General features: G+C 47.6%; 1 protein-coding gene across 1 annotated transcript in view; it reads left to right on the top strand.

The window, feature by feature from the left end:
• The window catches only part of CLTC (clathrin heavy chain), a 77,627-nt gene that overhangs the window by 50,518 nt on the left and 11,536 nt on the right, over positions 1–15,573 (top strand). Inside the window, exons 14-25 of the mRNA XM_035140282.3 lie at positions 465–628; positions 3,361–3,486; positions 4,717–4,859; positions 6,253–6,487; positions 7,673–7,795; positions 7,924–8,069; positions 8,693–8,876; positions 9,325–9,517; positions 12,311–12,468; positions 13,884–14,048; positions 14,702–14,809; positions 14,952–15,119. Of these exons, the coding sequence (XP_034996173.1) occupies positions 465–628; positions 3,361–3,486; positions 4,717–4,859; positions 6,253–6,487; positions 7,673–7,795; positions 7,924–8,069; positions 8,693–8,876; positions 9,325–9,517; positions 12,311–12,468; positions 13,884–14,048; positions 14,702–14,809; positions 14,952–15,119 (1,913 nt within the window). The remainder of the gene's footprint in view (positions 1–464; positions 629–3,360; positions 3,487–4,716; positions 4,860–6,252; positions 6,488–7,672; positions 7,796–7,923; positions 8,070–8,692; positions 8,877–9,324; positions 9,518–12,310; positions 12,469–13,883; positions 14,049–14,701; positions 14,810–14,951; positions 15,120–15,573) is intronic.

The raw sequence follows: 15,573 nt of genomic DNA, 5'->3' as shown, positions 1-15,573 counted from the left end.
CCAGGAGCGGCTTTGTCATGCTGGCCACATGACCTGGAAGCTGTATGCCGGCTCCCTCGGTTAATAACACAAGATGAGCGCCTCAACTCCAGAGTCGGTCACAACTGGACCTAATGGTCAGGGGTCCCTTTGCCTTTACTTTGAGTTAACTTGAGGAGGGTGCAAAGCAGAGCTGGTGAAGAATGTGAGGGAGTGTGGCTGGGATGAGATAGGGCTTGCACCACGAGGACAGACGGGGCATGTGAGTCTGCAGAAATGAGCCTTGTGCACAAAGGTTGATGTGCTCACCCCTGGCATGTGGCCCAGATGAGAATGTGGTGCTCAGTCTGAAAGGTTCCTCTTCCCGCAGTCCTACAGGAACTTGTATTGCACAAACTTGGTCTCACAGTCGTACAATTGCTCCACTTGATTCCCAAGGTACTGGCATTTAATTTTAAAGTCTCTTCTTCACTTCCCCCACTTAGGTCTCTTCTATTTCCTGGGCTCCATCGTCAACTTCAGTCAGGACCCAGATGTGCACTTCAAATACATCCAGGCTGCTTGCAAGACAGGCCAGATTAAAGAGGTGGAAAGAATTTGCAGAGAAAGTAACTGCTATGACCCAGAGCGGGTGAAGAACTTCCTCAAGGTAAAAAAAGGAGAGGAGAATCCTCCGCGCTCCCACCTCAGCTCCCCATAGCGAGGCCAGCTTATCCTTGGCTTGTGGTTTTTAATTCTTATTTTGGTGGTGGAGGCCATTGGAAATAACAGCACAGCTCAGGCCATTGATAAATCTATTGGAATATAAGAGGCCTTTGATTCCTAAAAGAGCATGGGCATTTTGTTAAAAACATTCCTGCATTTCAGGGGGTTGGACTGGGTGACCCTGGGGGGTCCCTTCCAACCACAATTCTGCGATTCTACGAAAATGCCACCACCTGAAAGTACAGCTAAGTATTGATTTTGGCAATTTGGCAGAGCAAAGGGCTAAATCACAGGCGAAGGAGCTGTTTGACAGTGGAATGGTCTCGGGAGCTTATGGGCTCTTTCCTTGGAGGTTTTTAAGCAGAGCTTGGCTGGCTATCTGTCACAGATACTTGAGTTCATTGCAGGGGGTTGGACTAGATGACCTGTGGGGTCCCTTCCAGCTCTACAGTTCTATGGTTCCATGACCTGTGGCCCTCCAGTTGTTGCTGGTGTTGAACTCCCATCAGCCCCTGCCAGTAGGGTCATTGATCCAGGATGATGGGAGTTGGAAGTCCAATAACACCTGGAGGGCCAGAGGTTCCCCACTCCTGGCCCCGAACCAAAGTTGCTCAACACTTGTGGCAGCTCTGGTTAGCCATATCCACCCACTTCAATAGGTCTACATGGGGGACAACCCATAGGGAGGAATAGATCTTGTTAGTGGGGATGGTGTGGGGAGCTAGAGCAAAGGAAGAGGCTTTGGGACCCTTGTAAAGTAATCTAGCAATTGTCTTTGAAGCCAGCTTTTAAGCAGCGGTTTCGAGTTGTGTGTGTGTGTTTGTGAGTCAACCATTTCCTGATCAGTCTGTTGTCTTTTGTGCTTATCCTTGTGTCTGTGGGATGTTCAGGACATGTACCAGGTAAACCTTCCAGTATAGAAGTCTCCCCGATCTGTTAACTCCTTCAGTGTCCACTTTTCGTGTAGAGGCTTGTATCCTGGGATTAGCAGTCTTGAAAAACTGTGTGTGTGGTGGCTTACTTTTCCTCTTAGAACACAATCCTTTCTTGTGCCTGCGTGTGTGACCTAGACACCTTGCTTTCAAATGTCATTCACAGGGAAGAGCACTACCTATTATTTCATTACTAGGAGTCCTAGAGTTGGATTCAACGAAGTCCTGCTCAGGGTGGACCATTGAAATTAATGAACCAAGCTAGTCATGCCTATTAACGTCAGTGGGTCTACTCACAGGGGGGCAATTTGATTTTTAAGGGGGGCAATTTGGAAGCTTTAGACCAAGTTGTGGTTAAACCACTGAGCCTAGGGCTTGCTGATCAGAAGGTCGGCGGTTCGAATCCCTGTGACGGGGTGAGCTCCTGTTGCTTGGTCCCAGCTCCTGCCAACCTAGCAGTTCAAAAGCACGTCAAAATCCAAGTAGATAAATAGGAACCGCTACACCGGCAAGGTAAACGGCGTTTCCATGTGCTGCTCTGGTTTGCCAGAAGCGGCTTTGTCATGCTGGCCACATGACCTGGAAGCTATACGCTGGCTCCCTCGGCCAATAATGCGAGATGAGCGCGCAACCCCAGAGTCGGTCACGACTGGACCTAATGGTCAGGGGTCCCTTTACCTTTACCTTTAATGGCCTTTTAGGCTTCCTCCACATGAATAGAAGTTCACTTTTTGAATAATAAGAATTATATATCATGGGGGGGGGGCAATCAGGATTTTAGAGATGCTTAGGTGGGACATGGCCAAAAAACGGTTGGGAACCACCTGTCTATTCTGGGGCGCTGTGTGTTTGGGTAGCATCTTGTCCTTGGGTTGCTTCCCTCATCCTCAGCTGGGGAAGAGTTGCTAAGGCCCCCACAATGGGTCTGGTTCAAGAGGATTGTTGCCCTTGTAGAACTTGGCAAGGAGGTGGATGGGGACATACCTAGAATGAGGTGGCTGGTGTTGGCTCTTCCCACCAGTCCCAGCGTGCACCACCCAGCTCTGTAAGCAGATCCCGTTTTAAGAGACTGGATTAGAAGACACTGCATTCAGATCAAGGTGCTCTTGGCCCAAGCAGGAGGATGGAGGCAAGCAAGAATCCACTCTCTCTCCAGTTTGCAAGAGCTTCCTCCATTTGGCTACCTGGAAATTGTTCACTTGCCTGAGGGGATCAGGCAGGCATGACTGGGAAGTGCAAGGTGAAAGGGCTCAAGTACTCTAGACACGCCACCCTTCGGTATTAACGCAAGCCTTAATCTGTATTAGCCTCCACAATCCCAGGGTGGATCCTGCGCACTGTGTAACTTGTAGCAGTTGGCAAATGCTGAGGCCTAGTCTAGGCTTGTAATCCTTTTGTCTCCTGTGCTTTCTGTAAAACTGTCTGCAAAGCGTGAAGCTATGGCGGTAAACTCGATGGCTGATTTTTTTTAAAAAAAAAACCACCACCACCCAAAAAAATAATAAATCGGGAGTTTGGGGCAGGATAAGGCCTTGGGACATGCATGGTTGTAAAGAAGAATAAAGTCTGTAAATAAGCTCATTACATTAAATTTGGATAGAAACCTGTCTGTCCCTAGGGTGTATAAACGCCTTCATCTTGCCAAACTTGCTTTTCACAGCACAGTTACAGCCTTCTTCAGGAAAGCAGTGGGGGAAGGAGTTCATTCAAACCTTGATTCCCCCCCCCCCGGTTTTTTTTGCAGGAGGCAAAACTGACAGACCAGCTCCCACTGATCATCGTTTGCGACCGCTTTGACTTTGTGCACGATCTGGTGCTGTACTTGTACAGGAACAACCTCCAAAAATACATTGAGATCTACGTGCAGAAGGTAAGAAGCAAGTGGTCCTAACTCCTGAAAAGGGGAACCCCCAGCCCTTCCCTGATAAGCCACCTTGGCTCACGGGCTGCTCTTTGTCACAAACTGACAAGAGTCAAGAAAAGGTGGTGCTCACTTAAACTTCAGCTCAGTCCCTGAGATCATCTACCTCACCGGTCGCTCCCCGAGTGGATGAGGCTCATCTGATTAAGAACAAGCCCAGTTCTATGAAATACTGTGCCAATAGAAATTCCAACAGGCTCATTCTCTGCTTCTGATTTTTTCAGCTTCTAAGCACCTGCTGAAAACTTTCCCATCCTGCCATGCCTATGCAGACAATTAAGAGTATTATTTATTTCATTCATTACGTTGATATCCCACTTTTCCTCCAAAGAGTTCACGGTAGCATGCGTAGTTCTCCCCCGCCCCATTTATCCCCCCGCCAACCAGGCCATAGTCCAGCACCATAGTCCTGGCCAAGGCATGCATCTTTCCACAATAGTTAATTGAAGTCTTAATATGGCTTTTATTGTATTTTATATATATATATCATTGTCGTAGGTCGCTTTAATGAAATAACAGTATGTTATATATATTTCTTTAAATAAACAGCGCTCTGGCTTTAATCTCATTGGGCTGCTGTCTTGGATTTCTAGTCTGTACAGAATCTACCTTGTAGTCAACTGGCTTCAAACCTCTCTTATATAGCGACCTGCATTGTCAAAAGTGTGTCTAATGAAATAGTCAAACGGAATCCGTTCCGGAAGTCTCTTCGACTTCCAAAACATTAGGGAACCTAAGTGCGGCTTCTGATTGGCTGCAGGAAGCTCCTGCAGCCATGTGGAAGCCTCATTGGACATCCAGGTTCCAAAGGACGTTCGCAAACCAGAACACTCACTCCCAGGTTTGCGGCGTTCAGGAGCCAAAACTGCCGAGTACCAAGGCGTTTGGAATACAAGTTACGACTGTATAGTCAAATGTTGGGGATGGTCTCCCTGTTAGCTTCCTATGCTGATAGAGCCAAACCAACCCAGATCAAGGGAGCACCTTCTGGCAGGGTCTGTCTGAGAGGATGGTTGCTTAACTGCCCCCCCCCCAAGTTGCATCCTTCACTGTCCCGCTCTGAGAGCTGGAGCTTGTTTTGTAAGTGGGCAGTAACTTGAGGTTGGAGTGTGAGGTTTGGAGCCTTTTTGTGTCTAATTGTGGTTTCGCTGCTTTAATGCCATCTTGGGGTTGCTGCAGGTGAACCCGAGTCGCCTCCCTGTGGTCATCGGGGGCTTGCTTGACGTGGACTGCTCCGAAGACGTCATAAAGAGCCTGATCTTGGTTGTGAGAGGGCAGTTCTCCACAGATGAGCTTGTTGCTGAAGTAGAAAAAAGAAATAGGTAAACCTCACGTGGGTTGTGGGAACAGTGTTCTGTTTTGTGGGGGCACCAACATTCTCCAATATTGCTAACCAGGAATGTTGAACCTCTTTTTTTGAGTTGTGGCGCCATTCTGTTGTGATTAATCACCTTCTAAACCACCACCTCAAGGCGGTTTACACATAATTGTTGGAAAGAGAATATCAGTTGGTAATTGATCAAGGCTAATACTGAAAAAAGCTATTTGGCCATTACAGAAATAAACAATAGCCCCATAAAGCTAATATTCCAGGGAAGCTTTTTGAGCCGGAGGGCCACATTCCCTCCTGGGCAACCACCTAAGGGCCACATGCTAGTGGGGGGGGGGCAGGGCAAGAGGCAAAAGTGGGCAGGAGAGCCACGAATGTTAAATTTATCTTTGAAGTTAAACTAGGTTAGCTTGTACACATACTCCCAGACCCCTCCCTCCAAGCAAGTTAGTTCTAGGATACACATTACTTCCAAGTAGAAGCACTTGAGAAGAATAGAAAGCAGGGTTGGCGAGGGAGGTGGCCCAAGGAGAGTTTTGAGGGCCAGCTAGAAAGCCTTGAGGGCCATGTTTGGCTCCTAGGCCTAAGGTCTCCCCACCCCCCAGTGAATTCCAAGTAACGGATGGGAGAGTAGATCCTTTCCTTAAATCCCCTAGTGAGTTTATGGCTGTGTAGCGCTCTGAAGCAGGGATTTGAGGAGCCATTTGGCAATATTATCCTTGCATGTTCAGCATGCATTTTCCCTGCTCTCTTCATTTCATTGATTGCTTATTTTTTTCCTCGTTACTTTTAAAGAAAACTTCTTGGATTCAATGTGAGCCGGCTTTTTTTTTAATAAAAAAGAATTCATTATTTCACTACCCTCCAAGGGGCTCAGGGTGGTGGTGTGTGTACATGGTGGTTCTTCCCTTCCCCATTTTATTCCCACAACAACCTTGTGAGGTAACTTAGGCGGGGAGACCAGGACCTGGCCCAAAGTGTGAGCTTCATAGCTAAGTGCAGATCTGAGCCCTGATCTCTCAGGTCCTGGTCTGACGCTCTGACCGCTGCATCATCGCCACTCGCTCTCTTATCAGCTGCTTTCGAGAGCATGGCGCACTGTTACTTCATCCTTTGCCATCAGCCCTCCAGATGTTTAGGACTACAACTCCCAGCTGATTTGGTTGGCCCTTTGGTCGGCCCTCACGGCCCTTCCCTTCATCAAATCTGGCCCTCTTTGAAAAAAGTTTGGACACCACTGCACTACTTGAATGCTGCCCTCTAGAGGATGTGTGTGTGTGTGTGCGCACACGCGCTGGGTCATAGAAAGACATTCATTTGTCCAAACATGCCCTTTTGGGATCTACCCAACCAATTGACTATTATTATTATTTTCCTTTTTAAAGGTTGAAACTCCTCCTGCCCTGGCTGGAAGCCCGAATTCATGAGGGCTGCGAGGAACCAGCCACCCACAACGCACTGGCTAAAATCTACATTGACAGTAACAACAACCCCGAGAGGTTCCTTCGCGAGAACCCCTACTATGACAGCCGGGTGGTGGGGAAGTATTGCGAGAAGAGAGACCCACATCTGGCCTGCGTCGCTTACGAGCGTGGGCAGTGCGACCAGGAGCTAATTAATGTGAGTATCCGACACCCTGCGTCTCTCTTAGCTAGAAAGATGCTCTTGTAGTGTCTTTCGGAGTCAGGAAATGATGCTGGATACAATGTTAATGAAAAAGTAGGTTGCTTGGCTCAATTCTGAGCAGTTCTGAAGATTGTGTGTACTCAGAAGCAGCAGAACTTAAGTTGGTTGGAAGAATGGAAGGCTTGATTTGAAGAGACTGGTAAAACAGCAGGTTGCAAGTTTCAGTGTATTCCTCAACTAGCATTGCTGTCTGTATTTGAAAATCAAAACGCCCTCCTACATCAAAGTGCTCTGCCCTCCGACATCAAAGTGCTTAGTTGTATTCTCTATGGCAGCGGCTGGTGAGGAAACACTGGAAAACTGTTCTAGGATTAACATGGAGGTGGTAAGCAAACATTTGGCAGATTGCTTTAGTTGAAAAGTTAACAGGGGATTTGAAGGCTATGAAAGGTAAGCAGAGATGACTTTGACACAGTTTGGTTTGGTTTTATTTCATACTAGTCTAGTTTTTTGCTGCTCCAGAGGGTAGGACCCAAACCAATGACTTCATGTTACACGAAAGGAGATTCCAACTAAACATCAGGAAGAACTTGCTGATAGTAAGAGCGGTTGGGCAATGGAATGGACTCCCTCAGAAGGTGGTGGGCTCTCCTTTATTGGAGATTTCTAAGCAGAGTTTCAGTGACCATCTGTCAGAGGTGCTTTAGTTGTAATTCCTACATCCCAGGGGGTTTGTCTAGATGACCCTTGGAGACCCTTTCACCTCTACAACTCTCTGATTCTATCATTCTTCCATCCACCCATGGAGACCTATGGAGAGACTGCTTAAGTTAATCTACCAAACTTCGCAGTGAACACTATTGCAGCAGATAAATCTGTTTTACATTGATGCTAGTTGTTTGTATGTTCAGAAACCCATTCAATAAAAACACGTGAACAAAAAGCGAGAGCAAAGAGTGGCAGCCAGAAACCGACGTCCCCGGGCAGGACTGGCCTGTTCCAGCCCATGTTCTACTCCAAACCCTCCCAAATGACCAAATGCTGTGCACTGACTGAACTTTTTGCTTCTGTAAAATCCAGGCTCGGAACTCTTGACGCTTTCTCTCTCTCTCCCTCTACCTCCCCCTCACAAAAGAACACCTCTGTTTCCCGGCCTGAATATATTCTCTCGCATTCCAGGTTTGCAATGAGAACTCCCTCTTCAAGAGCCTTTCGCGTTACTTGGTGCGCCGCAAAGACCCTGAGCTATGGGCCAGTGTACTGCTGGAGAGCAACCCTTACCGGAGACCCCTGATTGACCAGGTACTTTGCGCTCCCCTCGAATCCCCTTTGCTTGTGCTGTGTGTACACTTAAGAAAGTGAGCAATAGGCAAACAAGTTGGCAGCTGTAGGTACCCATTGCTCACCTTCCCCCCCCCTTCTCTCATCAGGTCGTGCAGACAGCTCTCTCTGAAACTCAGGACCCCGAGGAAGTATCTGTCACCGTCAAGGCTTTCATGACCGCCGACCTCCCCAATGAACTCATTGAGTTGCTGGAGAAAATTGTTCTTGACAATTCGGTGTTCAGTGAACACAGGTCAGTACTCTTGTGTTTGTCAGTCTTATATCTCACCCTTACGCCTCAAATAATACTTGGAGATGCTTGGAAATTTGTGAGTAAAACCTCAAAAGCGCAGGCAGCTTGCTGGATAGGATTTTTAGCACTGTAAGGGCTTTTTTTTTTTAAGCAGGTGCCAAAATAGAAGACGTTGAAGACATCTGCCTAATCTCAATGGACAGGGAGTTCCAGAGTGGAAGACTTGATTCCTTACAATTGCTGAACGAATATTAAGTGGCAGTTCATTATTATGTCAAGTCACACTATTTGTCTATGTAGCCCAGGCTTGGAAGCCTTTGTGCCCCCAGATGAGGCAGAACTGCAGCTCCCACCAGCCCTAGCAAGCATGACCAGAGATTATGGGAGTTGTAGTTCAGCAACCTCTGGAGGCACAAAGGCTCCTCACACCTCATCGAGCTGCTTACAGTTAGCAACTGCCACGGACTCTTCTAAGGTCCTCGACAGAGGGCCAAAAACCCTTCTCAGCTACAGAGATCTGGGACTGAACCTGTGAACTCACTAAACCTTTATTATGCGGTTTGAATGATGGCTGCTGATGCCTTAATTCCTTGCTTTACTATTCCTTGCTTTTTCCTGTAAAGGAATCTGCAGAACCTCCTCATACTGACAGCTATCAAGGCCGACCGGACCCGAGTCATGGAATACATCAACCGCCTGGACAACTATGATGCTCCTGATATTGCCAACATCGCGATCAGCAACGAACTCTTTGAAGAGGCCTTCTCCATCTTCAGGAAGTTTGATGTGAACACCTCCGCAGTGCAGGTAATGCTGGGCGTCCATGTCTCTGAATTCTGGGTATGGTTCTCTTCACGGAGCTGAGCATTGGTTTGTATCCCCAAACTGCTCTGTGTATTTGTGCTGAAGGTGCCGATTCCATGTTAAGGGAATCCAGCCCAAGTTTTAAGTGTTCCAGTTCACCAGAATCTGCAGGGGTTCTAGCCCAGGTTTTACATACAGCTCAGGAGCCCTAGATACTAACTAGACCCTTGGGGGGAAGCTGCAAAGATTTATAGCGGGCTTTTCTCATGCCTCGTGTTAAGAGTTCCTGATAAAGTGGCTTGGTCATCCTTTGTGTGAAGGCTTTGAGAGGCCTAACTAGGCACATGCTAGGCTCAATTCTGGCCAAACTGCTCTTGCACTGGCAAATTCTTACCACAAGCACGCTATTAGTTTTCATTTTTTAAATGGCAGCCGTCTCCCCACCTTCTAGGTTTTGATCGAACACATTGGCAACTTGGACCGTGCATACGAGTTCGCTGAGCGCTGCAACGAGCCAGCCGTGTGGAGCCAGCTTGCCAAAGCTCAGCTTCAGAAAGGGATGGTTAAGGAAGCGATAGACTCCTACATCAAAGCGGACGATCCTTCTTCATACATGGAAGTGGTTCAGGCCGCGAACGCCAGCGGTAAGGCTTGGGAACCCCCCATATAAAGCTTTGTTTTCAGTATAGCCTTTCTTCTGGGAGCTTTCAGAACAGGCAGCACCCAGGTGGGATTGTAGTAACTTAAGCACTTCTGCCAATGTAGAAAGTTTGACGCATCCCGGAAGTCATAATTCAAATGCATTGGGTGACCTTCCTTTCTTTCAAGAATTCATTCATTCCTTCTGCTTCTCATCTCACATTCTCAGTCCAGCATTGCTCTTAATGTGGTTTGCAGTAAACACAGTTATAATTATGGCAGCTGGATGAAAACAGAGAAGGACGGCAGTGCCATTATGGGAAACCTGTGACTGAACTGTGGCTCCCATCACCGCTTTGGCCTGCTGCTGGGACTAAAGGGAACTGGAACCCAACACTTAGAGGGCGGCCAGTTCCTCGTCCTTGTTGCTAAATGTTGCCAAGGTTTGATTCCCCCTTCCCTTTCCAATCAACTCTCCACTTCTCATGCTCCAACACAGGGTGAGGAGCCTCTGACCTGTGGGCCTAATTAAGCCCGCCATACCATTTTGGCCTAGTCAAGCCCTTTTGCCCTCTATCCAGTACTATTTTTTCTAGAAAAAGAGATGCCGGAACTCACCATGAACACCTTCCTTGTTCTCTCATAATGACAATGGCGCCCGCCTGAGAGGTGCCGGAACTGAGTTCCGGCTAGAAAAGAAAGCCCTGCCCATACCTCACCTCACAATGTCAGATGAGGGGGTGGGTCCCAAAGGAGTCTGGCAGGCACATCCAGTCAGCTGACTGTCGGCGGCTGCAAGGTGCTTTGAAAGCCCCATTCAGCTGATTGTCAGGACTTCAAAGCGCAGGGCAGGTCTCTGCATGCACAGTCCTTAAAGAGAGCCCTGCATTGCCAAAGTCCCACTACTCGGCTGGTATTGACTGCCTTAGGGAGTTCCACTTTGGAAATTCCCTCGAGTAGCTCAGTGGGCTGGAGGAAGCCACTTGGATTCAATGCACTTTGAATACAAACTGCTTGCTCGGGGCAGGGGGGAGCACTTCCTTAACTGAAGCATTTCCCCCCTCTTTCCAGAGGAAGCAGCTTATCTCTAACCAAGTTTTACTGAAGAGTTGAAATAAATGGACCAAACTTAGTCATGTCCATTATTTTCATTGGTACTATTCTGAGTAGCATTGGCTACAACACTTTGCATTCAAAGCACTGAAAGAAGTGCTTTAAATGCAATCAGTTTTCTGGATGGAGGGGAAACGCTCTTTTCTTCTTCTTCTTTAAAAAGGAGCGCTTCTCCCTCCAGAGTTGAAAGGGGCTCCCTGTGACCAATTCTCAGCTGGTTGTTCCAGGGAGCCTCTTTCAAGGGGCACTTCCAGCCTTCAGAGGAGGCTGCTGATCCTCTGGTGGTTACCAAAATGTCCTTTGGACTTTGGCAGGTTTCAGTCACCTTCCACTGTTATGATGTTGGGTGAGTGGTCCTTCCCACATGCGGAGTCGCCCTGTGGGGTGGTTGGAAGATCAAGACCTTTCCTGGCAGCTATATCCGGTTCCACACCCCCAGCTCCACCATGACAACCCAGAAACGCAAGAGAGTGATTAAAGAGCTGGCTATTGCACATGGGAGTCTGACCTGACTGTTGCACTTTGTTCCACAGCGTAGGGCTCTTGAGAGAGGGGTCTGTTTTCGCTTTCCTTCAAGTTTCTCTAGAATGGCTGGATCAAGCAGGGTTTGCATTGCAGCCAGTCACACGTGAAACTTTCCCCCTCAGCCCTCCTCTTCCTTTCTGAAAACATTTTAAGCAGAACTTTATTGGATGAGGAATTCCTAGTTCTGAGACAGTGGCCTGGCTCATACATCATGTTACACCAGCTTCTTTGTCTTTTTTTAATTTTTTTGAGTTTCAAAGATTTTTGACAATTTAACTTCAAATTTAAAATAATTTTTATAAGTTGCCTTTTCACCCTTCCTCCTGCCCCCTCTTGCTACATTAAGCCTCCCTCTTCCTGGTTGCAGGAAGCATAGTCGTCCTGCAACATTGGCTTTCTATTTGTTAAAGGAGCCTGTTTGCTTTCTTCTCCCTGTTCCCCAGTTTTTGTCACCTTCCTTCAGGGTGACCAGGCCGAGGGGTAGAAGAGTCCCTATCCAGGATTCTAACAATCACAGGAGGACTGTACCAACATAACAATTGGTTGTCCCTCGTTTAACTCCCCTCCCATAACTGCAACTGGGAGAAGGGTCTCTTCCCCCACCCTTCCGGGTCCCACTTTTTGGATCCCACAGTAGAGGAAAAGATGAGAATCTGCCCCCCCTCCCTAATGGCAAGATACCCAAGTGGTTGGCAAAGTACATTTATCCTCTACCAGATGCGTTGAACAGACTTGCTCAGTATAAGGGGCGGATGACAAAGAAGTGGATTGTTTGGCTGACCCGATTTTTTTTTCCTCCCCTCTTCCCTAGTTTTGGGAAGCTTGTGTTCTGTCCAGCAAGAATGAGCGACTGTGTTTTGCTCTAATAGCTCAGCACGCAGCTCAAGTCTAAGTACGAATTAATCAGTGTTCTGGGGGGCTCATCCTGTTTTTGCTTTTTGCCAGTGTCGCACATGCCGTGATGTTGTCCACCCCTCCCTTTCCTAAAAAGTGACGTTCCTCGTTGAGTGAGACTGTGCGGTCGAGTAATAAGTACGAAGTGAAGGATCTCCGTCTTTCAGCCTCACTGGGCAACGCTGCCGATTTTCAGCATGATGTGACCTTGAACTTTCCCCCCCTTTTTTTTCTCTCCTCTCCTCTCCCTCTTCCCCCCAACCTAGGAAACTGGGAGGAGCTGGTGAAATACTTGCAGATGGCCCGCAGGAAGGCCCGGGAATCCTATGTGGAGACGGAACTCATTTTCGCACTTGCTAAAACAAACCGTTTGGCCGAGCTGGAAGAATTCATCAATGGGCCCAACAATGCCCACATTCAACAAGTGAGTCCTTCCGTCAGCCTTTTAAATGCGAATTTCAAGTGTGTTTTGTTTTGTTTGTTTAGTGTGGTTAGTTCAGCTCCTCTTGTCTCTTTGCAAGGTTTGGATGGGCCTATTGGAGGTTTATTTTCTTTCTTTTTTTGCACCCCCAAAAAAAATTCTTTACAGCTTTAGATACAAAGATTTTTTTTGGGGGGGGGGAGGGGATCTCGAGTATCAAAATGATTTTTATATGGGATTTGAGAAGTTTTCTTTGGAGTGGTTAGCGTGTTGAGGGCTGGGAGGACCTGGTTTGAATCCCCACTCAGCCATGAAACTGCCCTGGGGTGGCCTTAAGACAGTCACCACCTCTCAGCCCATCCTACTTCAAAGGGCTGTTGTGGGGATAAAGTGTGTAGGAGCCATGTAAACTTCTCTGAGCCCCTTTGGAGAAAGAATGGAACGAAAACAGAACGGATGGGCTTCTGAAATAACGGATCTAAACTTGTGCATGTGCTTTTGTAAAAAGAAAGCCAGGCTTTTTGGTTAAACTGGTCCAGTAGTGTTTTTTTGTTTTTTGTTTTGTTTCGTTTCTATACAGTTTTATTGGTCTTATGTCACAAATGAACAAAAGTATACAGTGACCTATGTGTGGAGCAGTGAAAGCCTATACAGGCAGCCACGAGTTGCCAAATTCGCACAACTTGTGAAATGTAATTCAAACTGTGTTACATGTGAGGGCATATCACGGAGATCAAGCTAGTGAGACTGTAGCCGTGCTATACCATTGTGTGGGTCAAATCTCTATTCCCATTCACAAAACTGGCAAATTGGAGCCACACTTTGCGAAATTGATCGGTCCAGCATTCATATTTCATTGGAACTGTTCATCCCACTCCAAAAGCTTAGATAAATGCTTTTGTTATGGTCAAATGGTTCAGATAGTTTAGCCTTGTTTTGTCATTGCTTTTGGGGGTGGGGGGTGGGAAGGACAGACGGTGCCTAAATAATGAGAAGTTGAAAATAAACAGAGAAAAAGAAGTCATTTCATTAGATGTGCTTACTTGCATAATTGCTTTCCCAGTCCTTTTAGAAGTTATGTTAATATAAGCAAATACAAGAGATAGACAGGGGGAGAATTGAAAATTAGTAGAAAGGATTTCATAGAAATGAAACTAGTAATAATGATAGAGAGAGGACACCATAGACGATACAGAAGGGGAAGAAAAGGAAAGAGAAAGAGAAGGGTATAAAAAATAAAAAGGTAAGGGAGAAAAATTGGGTGTGGGTGTAATGCAGAGAAAAGGTATTCAGATAGAGAACAGGTAGTAAGGAGAGATGTGACCTCAATTTCAAGAGCGGACGCTTAAGTATGAAATGAGCATTTGGATGGATAGATGAAATCAAGCACTTTTCCTTTTCACCGTCTTCCTCTCTAGGTTGGCGACCGTTGCTATGATGAGAAGATGTACGACGCAGCCAAGCTTCTCTACAACAATGTCTCCAACTTTGGGCGCTTGGCTTCCACATTGGTCCACCTCGGCGAATATCAGGCAGCCGTGGACGGGGCCCGGAAAGCAAACAGCACTCGGACTTGGAAGGAGGTGAGCCCTTTGCTTCATGCAATACACAGAGCTTGTTCTCGCTGGCTTTGATAGGTAGCTTTAAAAAAAGAGGGTGGTGGAGAGATTCATGGAAGAGGAGAGGCCTGGTCAGACGTGATAGTGTCAGGGAAGAGACCCCAGCTCCAATCCCTGGCATCTCCAAGTAGGGCTGGGAATGTCCTCTGTCTGAAACACTGGAAAGCCGCTGCCGGTCAGTGTAGACAGTACTGAACTAGATAGACCAATGGTCCGGTTCTGTATAAAGCAGCTTCCTCTGTTCCTGTTTAAATCAGCCTTCGATGCGGAACCACGAGGACTGGAACCTTGCTTTGGTTTTAAAGGAAGAGCTGTAGCTCAGTAGTAGGCCACCTGCTTTTCATACCAAAAGGTTCAAGCCTTGGCATCTCCAGGTAGGACTGGGAAGGCCTGAAACCCTGGAGAGCTGCTGCCAGTCAGTACAGTCAGTACTGAGCTAGATGGACTCATCATCATTGGCTTCACCAGCTTGAACTAATGGGAATCCGAGTCTAGCATCACTGGAGAACGATGCTGGCTCAGTGCAACAGTGGAGATTTTCTAGAGGAGGACTTTGCTGCTCCCCCCAGTTCCTCTGAGAGAGAAGGTAAACTGAAGCTCGTGTTTCCCCCCTCCAGGTCTGCTTTGCGTGCGTGGATGGGAAAGAGTTCCGCCTGGCCCAGATGTGCGGCCTTCACATTGTTGTGCATGCAGATGAACTGGAGGAGCTCATCAACTATTACCAGGTAACCGGGGGGGGGGGGAGAAAAAGCATGGGTGTGCCAGTGCTGATCGTAGGCCATAGCTTTGCCTCCGTAAAGGGGTGCTCAAAGAGGCGGCTGTTGCTGAGCATTAACTCGTTTACTCTTTCTCCCCCGCCACCCCCAGGACCGTGGCTACTTTGAGGAGCTGATCACCATGTTGGAATCTGCACTGGGGCTGGAGCGGGCCCATATGGGAATGTTCACAGAGCTGGCCATCCTCTACTCCAAATTCAAGCCACAGAAAATGAGGGAACACTTGGAGCTCTTTTGGTCGCGAGTCAACATTCCTAAGGTAACTCTGCCCCCAAGATTGCAAACTATACGAGGAATAGAAAACGTGTGTGTGTGTGTGTGGCCGTGTAAGAGGAAGATCAGTGCAGTAATAAGAACACTGGTTAAAAAGCAAAAACCCAGAACCTTGCAGAGTGATTGCGGCTGAGCATTTTGGTGAGTTGCAGTGTTAAAACTCGGACCAGGGAGGCTCTGGCTCCAATTAGGGGAGGGGGGGGCCCTCCTTGCTTAGAGCCCATGGGGAGTGGCTACAAATCGAACAATAGATCTTGTCTGAACGGGTGGTAGTGCAGCTTCATAACATGTCCCCATTCAGCCGCACAGTTGCCTTGGGCCAGTGGCTGCCTGTTAGCCTAACCTACCTCACAGGCATCAAGGTGGAGGAGAATCCGCTCATGCGCTTCCTCTTTCTCAAGGAGGATCAAGAGGCCATTGGGGTGGCGCTGCAGCATGTG

Source organism: Zootoca vivipara, chromosome 14 (genome assembly GCF_965207765.1).
Source record: "Zootoca vivipara chromosome 14, rZooViv2.hap1.1, whole genome shotgun sequence".
Taxonomy (NCBI): Eukaryota; Metazoa; Chordata; class Lepidosauria; order Squamata; family Lacertidae; genus Zootoca; species Zootoca vivipara.
Note: the sequence above shows the minus strand (reverse complement) of the source record. Positions and strands in the feature narration are given on the sequence as shown.